The sequence below is a fragment of the Candoia aspera genome, chromosome 3 (genome assembly GCF_035149785.1).
Source record: "Candoia aspera isolate rCanAsp1 chromosome 3, rCanAsp1.hap2, whole genome shotgun sequence".
In the NCBI taxonomy this organism is placed as follows: domain Eukaryota; kingdom Metazoa; phylum Chordata; class Lepidosauria; order Squamata; family Boidae; genus Candoia; species Candoia aspera.
This window is the reverse complement of record NC_086155.1, coordinates 204,804,121-204,819,226: the sequence shown is the minus strand read 5'-3', so window position 1 is coordinate 204,819,226 and position 15,106 is coordinate 204,804,121. Positions and strand designations below refer to the sequence as shown.

The 15,106-nt window shown below is 46.0% G+C and overlaps 1 protein-coding gene across 3 annotated transcripts in view; it reads right to left on the bottom strand.

The window, feature by feature from the left end:
- The window catches only part of DENND3 (DENN domain containing 3), a 40,261-nt gene extending 25,752 nt beyond the window's left edge, over positions 1 to 14,509 (bottom strand). For all 3 annotated transcript variants that reach the window (XM_063299709.1, XM_063299712.1, XM_063299711.1), the window contains exons 1-4: positions 14,403 to 14,509; positions 9,280 to 9,559; positions 6,951 to 7,066; positions 5,592 to 5,728 (exon numbers count right to left, since the gene is read on the bottom strand). In XM_063299709.1, coding sequence (XP_063155779.1) covers positions 5,592 to 5,728; positions 6,951 to 7,066; positions 9,280 to 9,559; positions 14,403 to 14,486 — 617 coding nt within the window. In that variant the 5' untranslated portion in view covers positions 14,487 to 14,509. The remainder of the gene's footprint in view (positions 1 to 5,591; positions 5,729 to 6,950; positions 7,067 to 9,279; positions 9,560 to 14,402) is intronic.
- Between the last annotated feature and the right edge of the window lie 597 nt (positions 14,510 to 15,106).

Here is a 15,106-nt window from a genome sequence, read left to right as displayed (position 1 = left end):
CAAAACCCTTTCATCAACTGGCTGCATAGAACTGTGACGTTTGCGGATGGATTTTACAAAGTACCCGAAAAGGACCTATTGGAGGACATGGAGGGTGGAGGGGTAGCGTATACCACTGTACAAACGCTTCAACCTCTCGAGGGGCTACCCCATCAGTACCAAGATTTTGCTGAAGTATTTGGGGAAAAGGAAGCAGATCGCTTGCCACCCCACCGAAAAACGGACTGTGCCATTGAGTTTTTACCAAATGTAAAATTGCCTCACCCAAAAATATACCCCATGTCTCCCAAAGAGCTTACCACGCTAAGGGAGTTCATTGACAAAAATCTGGCTAGGGGTTTCATTGAGCCTGCTAATTCCCCGGTAGGAGCTCCTGTCCTATTCAGGCCAAAAAAGGATGGGTCATTAAGGCTTTGTACCGATTTCCGCGGGCTCAATGCGGTCTCAATATTAAATAAATATCCTTTGCCCCTGATCAAAGATATGTTATCACATCTGGCCAGAGGTAAAATTTTCTCAAAACTGGATTTGAGAGAAGCTTACTTTCGCATTCGCATAAGAGAGGGGGATGAGTGGAAAACAGCGTTCAACTGTCCTCTTGGGGCTTTCCAATATAAAGTTTTACCATTCGGTTTATCTGGGGCACCCGGGGTTTTTATGCAGTTAATCAATGAGGTCTTGCATGACCACCTATTTAAGGGGGTACTAGTATATTTGGATGATGTATTGATTTATACTGAAACCATGTCAGAACATATCCACTTGGTGCGTCAGGTACTGGCTAAATTGGAAAAAGCAGAGTTGTACGCAAAACTGTCAAAATGTGCGTTTCATCAATCGCAAATTGATTACCTAGGCTACCGAATTTCAGCTCAGGGCATTGAAATGGACCCTACAAAAGTAGAAGCTATTGTAGCATGGGAGCCTCCCCGTACCAGGAGACAATTACAAAGTTTCCTTGGATTCTCTAATTTCTATCGGGCATTCGCCCAAAATTTTGCAGAAATCGCCCTCCCCCTTACTGAACTGTTAAAAACCAAAGGACAGGGGGATACGCGACGTTCAAAGAACCCAGGCGCGCTCCTTAAATGGACTCCAGCCTGTCAGCAAGCGTTCCAAACGCTCAAACAACTTTTTACCACCGAACCAATTTTACAGCATCCAAACCCCTCTCAACCCTTCGTTGTACAAGTCGATGCTTCGGATTTTTCCATAGGCGCAATTTTGTTACAATCTGACCAATCTGGCGCTTTAAAACCCTGTGCCTACCTCTCTCGCAAATTCACTGAAACAGAGAGACGTTGGCACGTTTGGGAAAAGGAGGCTTTTGCTGTGAAAACGGCTTTAGAGACGTGGCGACACCTATTGGAAGGTACGTCCAACCCTTTTGAAGTCTGGACTGACCATAAAAACCTGGAAGCTCTAAGCACCAGCCGAAAACTCAGTCCCAAACAGCTGCGCTGGGCTGAGTTCTTCAGCCGCTTTGACTTCACTCTTAAATTTATACCAGGCAAGAAAAACTTTTTGGCTGATGCACTCTCGCGCAGACCCCAGGATGATGGCCCAGGGCCAACGGTCCAAGGCACCGTCTGGACCGACAAACAATTAAGTCTGGCAGCAGTGACTCGCAGCCAGACTCGAGCACAATCGACTCCGCCTCCAGCCGCTCCGCCTTCCAGCAGCTCACCTCCCTTGTCAATTCCCTCCAATTTGCAACAACAGTTGCTCTCCCACCTTAAAACGGATACTTGGTTGCAAGCCAACCGACACATGTTAACTTTCACCGATGATCTTGCCTGGCGCAACGATCGTCTCTATGTACCCGCAGCTATGCGGAAAACCATACTACAACGCTGCCACGATGACAAGCTAGCTGGGCATTTCGGCTACGTGAAAACTTTGCACCTCGTTCGCCGGCAATTCTGGTGGCCAACTTTACTCAAAGACTTAAAAGAATATGTCACTGCGTGCCCTGTATGTGCGGCGATAAAACGCAAACCGGGCAAGCCCCAGGGTCTCCTCCAACCCGTGGCCACTCCGTCTGTCCCTTGGCAAGATATCTCCATGGATTTTATCGTTGATCTACCCCCTAGTCAACGCAAAACTGTCATTTGGGTCGTCAAAGACTTTTTCTCAAAACAAGCCCACTTTATCCCCTGCGCTTCTATCCCTACCGCGCAACAGCTGGCACGCCTCTTCCTCATCCACGTGTACCGTCTCCACGGTATCCCCGCCCGTTTGGTGAGTGACAGAGGCACACAATTTACGTCACAATTTTGGCGCGCATTTTTGAAACTTCTGGGTACACAACAATCACTTTCTACTGCTTGGCATCCAGAAACGGACGGATCTACAGAGGCTGTTAATTCTACCTTAGAGCAATACCTCAGAGCTTTTGTTAACTACCAGCAAGACAACTGGGTCGATCTACTCCCATTTGCTGAGGTCGCTTACAACAATTCCATTCATCAAACCACTGGTCAAGTCCCCTTTAAAACAGTTTTTGGACGCGAATTTGTTCCCATTCCTGAACTCCCTCATCCTCAGCCGCTCCCAGCCACCCTCGCTGGCTGGGCGGACTCTCTCAAGGACTCATGGTCTAATATTCTACTTGCCCTCCAACATGCCCAAACTGCCTATAAACGCCATGCTGATGCAAAGCGTTCCCCAGAACCATCCTTTGCAGTCGGAGATAAAGTCTACTTATCAACTAAGTTTATCAAATCCCCACAACCCTCTAAGAAACTTGGTCCTAAATTTGTCGGTCCTTTTTCAATTGTTGCTCAGCTCAACCCTGTTACGTTTAAACTCGATTTGCCTCACAACCTTAAACGTTTACATCCTGTTTTCCATTGCAGCTTACTCAAACCCTGCCTGTCATCGGACCGTTGGCATCCACAACCCACTCCTCCACCTCCCCTCATGATCGACAACCAGCAACACTTCGAGGTGGCATCTATTCTCGATTCCAGACGCCAGCGCTCTACTCTACAATACCTCGTCCGCTGGAAACATTTCCCTCATCCTGAATGGGTTGCTGCTCCAGACGTGCATTCTCCTCGTCTCGTAGCCCAATTTCACTCTGCCTATCCTGACAAACCAGCTCCCTAATTTCTTTTGGGGGGGCAATATGTCATGTTCACATTCTAATGTCTGGTTAACATTGTAACGTTTCACATGTCATTCTCTGTTCCGTATCCCTTCACCCGGGATTTTTCCATTCTGTTGCCCTCCCTTGTTTTGAGGGCTTGGAATGCATGTTTGGGTTTGCGCTCCTGTTCAAGGTTACTATCCCAGGCGCATCTAACGGCATTCAGCACCTGGGAGGGGGAGCGTACTGACGGGCGATCGGGCGGGACCTGCCCACAAGCAAGGCTTTTAAGTTTGTATTTGGCGCGCTTTTGCTCATTCTCAGCTTTCTCTGTATTTGCATACTATTCCTTTAATAAATCAGTTATCTTTAAGCCCGAGCTTGTGAGACTGAGTATTTGGGTTTAGGCAATCGTTACAAAGACCTGTATAGGAAGGTCGGGGATATCAGGGATAGCTTTGACGGTGTGGTCAGTGAGCTAGAGCCAGACATCCTGAAGAGTGAGGTTGAATGGGCCTTAAGAAGCATTGCTAATAACAAGGCAGCAGGAGACGACGGCATCCCAGCTGAACTGTTCAAAATCTTGCGAGATGATGTTGTCAAGGTAATGCCAGCAAATTTGGAAAACACAAGAATGGCCATCAGACTGGAAAAAATCAACTTATATCCCCATACCAAAAAAGGGAAACACGAAAGAATGTTCAAACTATCGAACAGTGGCACTCATTTCACATGCCAGTAAGGTAATGCTCAAGAGCCTGCAAGGTAGACTTCAGCAATTCATGGAGCGAGAACTGCCAGATGCACAAGCTGGGTTTAGAAAAGGCAGAGGAACTACGGACCAAATTGCCAATATCCAATAGATAATGGAAAAAGCCAGGGAGTTTCAGAAAAACATCTATTTCTGTTTTCTTGACTATTCTAAAGCCTTTGACTGTGTGGACCATAACAAATTGTGGCAAGTTCTTAGTGGTATGGGGATACCAAGTCATCTTGTCTGCCTCCTGAAGAATCTGTATAACGACCAAGTAGCAACAGTAAGAACAGACCACGGAACAACGGATTGGTTTAATGGATTGGGAAAGGAGTACGGCAGGGCTGTATACTCTCACCCTACCTATTCAACTTGTATGCAGAACACATCATGCGACAAGCTGGCCTTGAGTTAAAATCGCTGGAAGAAACATTAACTATCTCAGATATGCAGATGATACCACTTTGATGGCTGAAAGCAAAGAGGAACTGAGGAGCCTTATGATGAAGGTGAAAGAAGAAAGTGCAAAAGCTGGTTTGCAGCTAAACCTCAAAAAAACCAAGATTATGGCAACCAGCTTGATTGATAACTGGCAAATAGAGGGAGAAAATGTAGAAGCAGTGAAAGACTTTGTATTTCCAGGTGCGAAGATTACTGCAGATGCTGACTGCAGTCAGGAAATCAGAAGACGCTTAATCCTTGGGAGAAGAGCAATGATAAATCTCGATAAAATAGTTAAGAGCAGAGACATCACACTGACAACAAAGGTCTCCATAGTTAAAGCAATGGTGTTCCCCGTAGTAACATATGGTTGCGAGAGCTGGACCATAAGGAAGGCTGAGAGAAGGAAGATAGATGCTTTTGAACTGTGGTGTTGGAGAAAAATTCTGCGAGTGCCTTGGACTGCAAGAAGATCAAACCAGTCCATCCTCCAGGAAATAAAGCCAGACTGCTCACTTGAGGGAATGATATTAAAGGCAAAACTGAAATACTTTGGCCACATCATGAGAAGACAGGACACCCCGGAGAAGATGCTGATGCTAGGGAGAGTGGAAGGCAAAAGGAAGAGGGGCCGACCAAGGGCAAGATGGATGGATGATATTCTAGAGGTGACGGACCCGTCCCTGGGGGAACTGGGGTGTTGACGACCGACAGGAAGCTCTGGTGTGGCTGGTCCATGAAGCCACGAAGAGTCGGAAGCGACTAAACGAATAAACAACAACATCATTCCCTCAGAACCTGGGAATTTATAATAGGAGTGCCCTGTCCTCATTTGCTAACCGAATCTCTAAGAAACTACTTAGAAGTGGTTTCTAACTATGTGAAAGATTAGAACTGCAGCTGCACCAGCAATAAAAGTGTGCTAGACAAAGGGCCACTGACATACACTTGTTGGGTATGACTGCACAACCAGCCCTGTGTCCATCTAAGGGCAGCCCAGTCCACCCCTCATATGTTAAAAACGTCTCTACTAGAATCTCATGGGATACTGGGTCAATTGTCATGGGAAACACTGTCAAATGGAAATCAGCAAGAAGGCAATCAAACTGTGAAAACTGAAATCATGTTCAGGGAGGAAGGTCTACATAAGTGCTGTTAATTATCAATGTATCAATTGGTCTTCCTTTGACTTCCTCCGCTCAGCATATTCTGACCGTTCTTGTAACTACTCAGAAAATCGTGGCTCTATCACAGCAGTTATATCTGTCCTTACAAAGAAAAAGCAACCCAAATATTCATCCTTACCAAGACAAACAGTCCTTGAGGGCATTGAAATACGGATACCTGGATATGACACAAACAGCAAATGGCACAAAGTACGAATCAGCTCTAGAGCCCTGTCCATTTTCCCAAAGTACCTGTCCATTGTAGAGGCGTCCATCCTACAAGAAAAACACACCCGCTTGTGATCTGGTTGCCTCTCACAAATTCTGTTTTCAAGAACGGGGATGTAATTCACGTACATACATAGACCCACAACTATCACAGAATCAGAAGGGGGTCATTAAGCCATCAAGTCTGCTCCACTGTGACAATACTTCAGTTACGGACATTTCCCTGAGAGGTGCCTGGCTGACCCCCTTGCCATCTGGCCTCCAAAGAAAGAATTGAAGATACGCCTTTTCACTGAGGCATTTCCAGGATGACAATTGCTCCAGCACCAGGCTCTCTTAAAGCATGCCTGTTTTTTATTTCACATTTCTATTTTTTAAAAATCAACCTGGCTTTTAATTTTGTATTTGTATAATGACTTTGTTCATAACTGTTGAAAAGGTCGGAAGTCGCCTTTTTTTTGTTTCTTTAACTATTTCTCTTTCTTATTCTGCTTTGCTTTTTGTACTTTCCTTTTCTTCTTTCTCTTTATTTCCTTTTCTTTTCTTCATATATTTTCTTTACATTTGCTTTTTAATTATGTAAAAATTATTATTACTATTATTATTATTCCAGTCAATTGTGTCCAATTCTCAGAGACTGCCTGAACAAGTCCCTGCAGTTTTCTTGGCAGGTTTTTCATTAGTGGTTTGCCATTGCCTCCTTCCTAGGGCTGAGAGAAAGTGACTGGCCCAAGGCCACCGAGCTGCCTTTGTGCCCAAGACAGGACTAGAACTCACAGTCTCCCTGTTTCTAGCTTGATGCCTTGACCACTACGCCAAACTGGCTCTCTTAAAAATTATTAAAATTATATTTAAGAAAGAGCAGTACAGAAATGAAATGTGATGTAATGAAGCAAAACAAATATGACCACCTACTGTAGTTCCAGGCATGTCCCTGCACGTGTTAGATAGCTCAAACCCAATTTAGTTTTTAAATGATTTGGTAAAAGCCCATCTTTCAGAAGCTAACCCCACAGGACTTGATTTCTGTATTACGAAGTTAGCAAAATCAAAAGACTATGATATGGATTCCCTCTATGTATTTTTATGACTAGAACGCATGATCAAGAACATTATTTTGCTTCAGAACATTATGCTCCAAACATAAGAGAATCTCAAAGCAAGAGATAAAGACACCCGATTCAAAATAATCGATAAATTCTAAAATTAGTAAACAACTCAGCACTGAAATAGCTTCATTAAGGCCAAAGAAGCCAATTAAAAAACATACTTGCATAGGCTGGTAATACTGGACCACAACTCCGTATGTCCGGTTTCCAAAGACATCTGTGAAAACGAGAAAATGGATGTGGTCCTCTCTAGATTCACATGTGATATAAAATCCTCCTGTAAAAAACAAAACAAAAAAACAGCACAAGTCTTACAGAATACTGCATCAGTACAAGGATCACAATTCACAGATTTATAAACCGCTGAAGATTAGCAGGGCTCACAAAAATCGACACTTTTTAACTAAGAAACTGGATTGAAGGCAATATACTGACTAATCCCAATAATATGTTTGTTTGTTTGTTGGTTGGTTTACAGCACTTCTAGACCATTCTACTCCCAATCGACTCTAAGTGGTGAAACAATTGAAACGGTCCACAACGGAAACCAGCAATGAATATAATAAAATTCCTATTGGAAGGGAAAAAATGAAAACGTTCTGCTTGGGCCAAAGGTACGATGAAATTTATTTATTTATTATTCAAATGTCTATCACCGCCCATCTCCCCCCAGAAAGGGGGATGTTAAAATGGAAATTAAACCTTTTTAACCCGATGTTCATCAAGAACGCTCTGAAGATTTCACAGTATGGCACATTTTAGTCTTAAAGGAAGTGCAGGGAAAGCAGAGTTGACCCACCGGTCCAAAATAAGAAGACAGAACAATGGCTGAATAATCACGACAAACGCAGATGCAGTGCACCATAATCAGGACTCATTACAGGCTATCTTCATACATCAAACATGTACCATATCTTCCCTCATCAAACACGTTAACACAGCTTGTATGGTTTGGGCTTGGCATATGGGATGAACTCAGCTCAGCTCAGCTCATAGGTAAAACCATACTTCTGGAAGGTGGTGAAGGCCAATCTTTCCCAGAGAGCCCTTGGGAAAGGACTGTGTACCACTGGAAACCAGATCTTATTCATTAGCTTATTGGTACTACATATTTATTGAGAGTGTGTATTATTTGTTGTTCAATCTCACTCAAGGCACAAACGATCAGGCTCAAATTATCCTACTTCAGACATACTATGCAAAGACCTAACTCTCTGGAGAAGGCTCTAATGGTGAGAAAGGTGGAAAGAAAGAGGACACCCACCCATGGTGTCCAAGGGCATGGACTCAATTACAGGGAAGATGGGTGCAGGTTGAGGACAGATTGTCTTAGAAGTAAATCTATCTATGTGGTCGCTGAGAGTTGACACCAATTTGATGGTACATAATCAATCAATTGTAAATGTAACGGTGTTCCCTTTAGTCATGCCGGCCACATGACCACGGAGGAAGTGTCTACGGACAAACGCCGGCTCTTCGGCTTTGAAACGGAGATGAGCACCACCCCCTAGAGTCGGACACGACTGGACTTAATATCAAGGGAAACCTTTACTTTTACCTTAATCAATCAATTATTAATTGTAGTTTACTTTGATTCTGTGGATAGTGCAATGTTTTGCATTCACTTATTATTTTTCACGTCTCTATCCCACTGCAGTCAAGAGATTTTCAGTGGCTTTCATAGAATCAGAAACGAATAAACCATCCATAAAAAGAATAAAAGCAAGCATAAAAATATAAACAATAACAACAGAAGTTAAAAATGGCATGATACAATCAGGGGAAGGCTCTCCAAAACAGCTCTGTCTTTAAAAGCTTCCAAAGTATCAGCAAGGAGGGGGCCAGCCTGATCTATCCCGGGTGGGGTGGGGGGGCTTTACCACAGTGTTGGCGCTGCCATGGAAAATCAGAACCTTCTCCCCCATCCCCCAAACTTCCAAAAACTTGGGAATGATCACTGTTTTTCCCTGTTGGATCTGATTGGTCGGGCTGGAGTAGATCGTCCTGCAGATATTGCTGTAAGCCACCAGGAGTCACTTAAAATTTGGCAGGGTATAAGTTGAAGGAATAAACAAACTAACCAGATTAAAAGAAACCTTAACTTGAGATACGAAGTTGACCTCTACAATCTCACCTATATAGCTGCAAACGTTACCAGACCTTGATATTGGTAGCTAAAATAACAGTCACACAACACAGGTATTTCTCAACTTGTAACAGCAATTGGGACCGGAATTTCTGTTGCTAAGTGATGTGGTTGTAAAGAGGGAGCTGGTTGACAAGTGCCTGGATCGTGATCATGTAACCATGGGGGTGCTGGGACGGCTGGAACTCCAAGGACCAGTCATAACCACCATTCATTCAGCGCCATCGTAACTTTAAATGGTTGCTGAACAGAGGGTCGTAAGTCGAGGCCTACCTGTACCTCTAGTCACACACTCGAGGCTCTGCAGTGAAGTGATTTATAAATCTTATAAATAAAAAAAATACCTGGAAAGCAAAGCTGGGGCAATCCATTGAGGTCAACATCTTTGGGAACGCTGATCTCTTCATCCACAGGTGCTTTGGGGGCTCCATTCAGAGCCTTTGCATTCTCAATCTTAAACTTCTCTTTCTTTTTCCGAAAGGAACGGCGTTTTGTTTTATTGAAAGCATTACTGTTTAAAGGAAGGGCCTGCGAATCTTGCTTGCTGATAAATGGAGGTACAAAAACGGAAAGAACTTCTGGTTCAAGTGGAGGAATGCTTTTCACATCCTTTTTTTGAGCCAGCTAAAAAAAAAACAACCAAAATAATTAATGTGGACTGTGTGATGGTCAATATGTTAAATCACCGTTTTAATATTGAGCAGCTCTTCCTCATTCCTGTGAAAGAGGGACAGGCAACCTGCATCTTCCAAGTACCTTTTTTGCAGCTCTCAGGAACCTCCTTGATTGTGATTGCTAAAAACTGAAGACACTTTGAAACTGGAAACAGATAAAAGCTCTAGTATAGACCCTAAAACAGGCATATGACAATTACAAAACAAAGAATTTCCCCGCAGTTCTATGTTTACTTTTTAATTTACTGTTAGCTTTATAACCCACTTTTATTTGTACAATTCAAGGTGGTGTATGCAATGCTCCCGTATCTTCCCCACCACCACAACTCTGCAAGGTGGTTGGGCTGAAAGAGAATGACTGGTCCAGGCAACGCTTTCATCCATAAGGGAGGACTACAACTCACAGCCTCCTGGTTTCTAGTGCAGCACCTTCACCACCACACCAAACTGGCTCTGTGGCCCTCTTGACTTTGTAGCCCTCAACCCTCCAAAAAATATAAGCGTGGTCCTTGAATACCAAGACCTGGCCATCAAGTTGTAAAATATCACCAAAATGCTTCCTTCTAAAATATCTGCTGATGAGCAGGCTACCCTACATTGATCTCCTAGTATCTGTAAGTCAGAAATGGAATTCTATCAAACAGAAGCTACTGCTGCTACTGGGAATGCAAATACTGATGGGTGCCATTCTTGTATGACTGCAATCTTTGATCATTTGAGCTTCCTTCGTGATGAAAGTGTTTCAGCAGTGATGTTCTCTTCCTATCAGCAAGAGGAAGCTCTGTTACTCAATTATTAACCCCAGGTTGCCAAGGATAATTCTGTCACTGCACAAGGAAAGCCACAACTTACAAACTCACATACATATTAAAGAACAAAACATGAAATAAGCAAGTAGCACATTGGAAAAGTAAGACGAAGAAGCACAACGGCCGAAGTCTAAATTCCTGGTCCACAGCCTGGTGGCTGCAGCTATCTCTCTTGGTGCCTCCCTCCAGACTCCATTATTTTTATTAAAATGTTATTAAAATCCTGTACGATACACAAAGCAAGCGTGTTAACGTTTAGCATAATCTTTATTTCCAAGAATGCTACAGTATCCCAGAACCATGAAAAGAAAATAGAAACAATAGCTTCCAACTGGTCTTATCACAAATCTCATTGTTAACTTGTGTACCAAAAATCCACCGGCATTTGTACAAGGGCACCACCCCTACAAACTGTCCTCACTTTATATTAGAGCTGGTCTGGTTTATTTACTCTTAGAAAAAAATGCATCATACTAAACTTACTTTTCGAAATTCATACAATTTTCAGTAAGAATTCAAAACCCTGTTCCAATCTCTTTCCAGCAAGTTTTAATTTACCCATTCATAGCAGATCAGCACCATCTTGCAGCAATTGTATTTTCTTTTGGAATTTCCTTTTGAAGCTGCTGCTTACCTTTCATTTGAACAGTTCTGTATGTTGGTATTTTAATATCAAAGGTTTTAAGGTGTTGTTATAGTTCATCGTTTTTTATAAATGTTTGATTTTGTTCATCTCTTACGAGACTGGCCTATCTCCCAAGGAAAGGCTAAAGCCTGTAGCCACACATCTCTATGCTCTAAGGCCAGGAGCTAATGTTTTAGGAATTATTTCAATTTTTTCACTTTTTTTCTGTTAATTGCCAGAATGGCAGGAGCGTGTACAAGCCCTATCCCTCTTACACACTCAGAGTAAGGGTTGAACATCACACGTGGCACCACCTGGAAGATAAGTGGTGGCCACAGAAACTACCAAGTTACTACCCCAAAGCAGGAGGTGGGATCAGGGTGTGACAGTCCAGAAGGCTTTTGGGAGAGGAACTTCAGACCTCCTGCCTCACACCCTGTGGGATCAGCCATTGTTTCCATTCAACTCTGTAATGTACAGTAACATCAAATACAACAGGGGGGGGTGGGAGGGAAACCTACTTAAACATGCTTCCAGAAGTCTGTGCTTTTTTCTTTTTTCCTTTCAGCAACCCATAGCCAATAATATATTTTTAAATGCAGAAATGTTCAGTGTGTTAAATAACCTATGAACTAGCTGAGCAAAAGCAACATCTCACAGGTCTTGGAAAAATGAAAGACCGTTTTTAAAAAGGCAGGATGAACAATAGTATCCTTGGAAATTCTTTTAGCTGCTTTTCCTCGTGTGTTCGTCGGAAACAGTTTTGCGAGCCCTTATGACTCAGCCTGGACATAAACTTCTGCCATCGCATTACAACACACGCTATATGGCCTATGGGACTTGAACGAAGGACATCATCTAGTTCTTAGCAAATAAACATACTTTACGCCATGCTGTATACACAGTAATTCCTGATCATACCTCCAATATTACAAGTTTACAGTGGGTATGAAAAATCTGGACAGATATCTGCAGTATATATTAAGACCAATCTAGTTAGAAGCTTCCTCGTATTTATCAGACTCTTTATCTTCTAACCCTAATAACAGGGCTCTGTTCTGTTTTTCTCCTAGATAACTCAAGCTGTATGAAAATTACATGCACTTTGTAATAAGGCGGTGTAATAAGCTAAATAAGAACTAAAACATACAGAGCTGTTGAAGGAGAGTGAAACTAGCAACTGAGTTCAAAATATACTTGCTGGCTGATCCAATTCCCTGAACTCAAAGGGATATTAACACTTGCAAGGCCAAAGAATAAGACCATGTCTGTATGTGCTGATATAGGCATTAGGTAAAATCTTATTTAACAAGCCACTACAAAGCTTCAAGGATTGCTTAATACCGGATTTGCTTAGAATTGAACATGGCAGAAGTTTACAGAATTATCTGAGTATTAAGAAGTAACAACGTCATTCTATACCTTCTTGAACTAGAAAAACAAATATTATAGAGAGGAAATGAGCAATGGTACTCATATAAACTGCAGCGAATTAAAGAAAAACAAAGTAAGCTCAGCTACACCCTGTTCATTTTACTGAGATTAACAAATGGGAAGATACGTTGCCTCCCACCCCGATGACAACATGTAAATTAATAATGCAAAACAGATAAAATGCTATTCCTTCTCAGTTAATTTTTTGCAAAGTAGAGTTGCACAGAAATTCAACAGTAATAAGTCAGCTTTCTCCATAGTAGAAATGCCTAAAGTTTTCTAAACTAAGGGACACATTTGGCCACTGAGTGTTAGGAGACAATTTAAAAGTAGCAGATGGAGCCAAAACAAATGCTAAATGTCATTTCTTTCACATTTAAACTTGACAAAAATTAAATGCTGTTCATATGATTACTCTCCAGTCAAGGATATAAAAATGTCCCCTTTCAGTCACTTTTGGAAGCCTCTAGAGCTGTGTTCAAAGCTTTCAGATGGGTCACCTGCAGCAGTGAAGCTTCAGATCGGCTATCTCTGTCTTACACTGACCCAAAATTAGCAAAGTTGTTGTTGTTTATTTGTTTAGTCGCTTCCAGCTCTTCGTGACTTCATGGATCAGCCCACGCCAGAGCTTCCTGTCGGTCGTCAACATCCCCAGCTACCCCAGGCATGAGTCCGTCACCTCTAGAATATCATCCATCCATCTTGCCCTTGGTCGGCCCCTCTTCCTTTTGCCCTCTGCTCTCCCTAGCATCAGCATCTTCTCCAGGGTGTCCTGCCTTCTCATTATGTGGCCAAAGTAGTTCAGTTTTGCCCTTAATATCATTCCCTCAAGTGCGCAGTCTGGCTTTATTTCCTGGAGGATGGACTGGTTTGATCTTCTGGCAGTCCAAGGCACTCTCAGGATTTTCCTCCAACAAAGTACTCCTCAACAAACATAGTACATGAAAAATCTGAAGACTGCTAGTGCTGCCAGGTGCTGACAGCCTTAAGTGTACTCTGCCCCAACTTCAGATAATACAGATGCCTTCAGGTAGCGCAACAGTTTGGCCAGCACCCAGCTGGCTCGCTGTCAACCCTGAAGAAGTGAAAGCTGCAGAGGGTTTGCGGTGGCGAAAAGATACGAAAGAGTAGTCAAGCAGGGTCTGACAAAGTGGTTTTAAAACACCACACTAGTAACGGATTGGTAGTAAATAATAAATACCAGTTGTCCCGCCATCAGGATCATTTTCATTTAGAAGTTAACAGAGCGACTGCAATCCTTAGCTGCCCATAACGAAACCACCACCCCTATTTTCGCCCGTACAGCAACGATTCCATTGCTTTTTTCTGCCATTTCTCCAGGAAGCCCCCCACCGCACCCCGCCGCGCAAACCCCTGCCCGGGTGACGGGCCGAGGCGGAGTCATACAAGGGGGGTAAACATCCAAAGCGAACGCCAGCCCTCGCGCTTCCTCGGGAAGGCGGCCTGCGCAGGAGCCACCACCTCCAGGAGCCGCGAGGAAGCGCACGGAGTTTGCCGGGGGAGAGACCGCGCGCCGGTGCAACGCCACAGGCGGCGCAGGGCGGGCGCGCCGTTGGCTAATCCCGGAAAGCCCGCGCGTCCTCTTGCGAAACGCCGCCGCCGCCGCCGCCGCGCCCTCCCCGGCGCTCCAGGCGGGGCCCGAGGGGGCGCGAAGGGCCGGCCGGCCGGCCGGCGGGAGAGGCGACCCTCTGGCCCCGGGGACCCCGCGGGGAGGCCTCGAGAAAGCGCCCGGCGCGCCCTCCGCGAGCCGCGACCGCCGGCGAGACCCGCCTCAGGGCCGCCCGGGGAGCCGCGGCGGCTCCGGGGACGCCGGAAAGCCGTCGAGGCAGCCCCGGGGGTCCCTCCCCCGACATGCCCGCCCGCCCGCCCGCGAGCCCGGCGCCGCTGCCCCGCCGCGGGTTTACCTGGCGCGCGTCTCTCGCCTTCTCCCTGGAGACGCCGACCCAGACGCAGAGCTCCAGGACGGCCGACGGCAGCAGCTCCTCCATCGCCTGCCCCGAGCCGAGCCGGATCGGCGGCGCGGAGGGACGCCGCTGGCCCCGCCCCGCCCCGCCCCGCCCCGCCCCGCCCCGCGGGCTCAGGCCGGCCTCCAGCCTCCCCGCAGAGAGGCGGAGGGGCGGGGAGGAGGCGGGGGAGGCCCGCGAGGGCGCGCCGCACCCTCCCGGGGAGGAGCCTCCTCGGGGGCGGCCCCGCTGCCCCGCGGGCTTGGGGGGCGCGGGTGGCACCGGGCGGCGGCCGGCTTTGAGCCGACGCCCGAGGAGCCTCCCCCGTCCGACGGCTGCAGCCCGCGCGGGCTCCCCTCCCCTCCCCTCCCCTCCCCTCCCCTCCCCTCCGAGCAGCTTTGCAGCTGGCTCGCCGGGCGGGCCTTTCCGCCTCGTTCGCAGCGCGTTGGCCGCTCACGAGCGCCTCGCGCCTTCCGCCGGAGCGAGCGCCCGGGGCCGCTCCGGGAAGGGCGCCGCTCGTTCGCGGGGGCGGCCGCGTCCTCCACCGCGCAGCTCCTGCCTTCCCGTCGGACGGGCGAGCCGGGAAAGGGGCGCTCCGGGTGGTTTCCTCAGGGGGGTAGGGAGGACCGCGCTCCCGCCGAGCGCCGGCGGGCGGACGGCTTTTA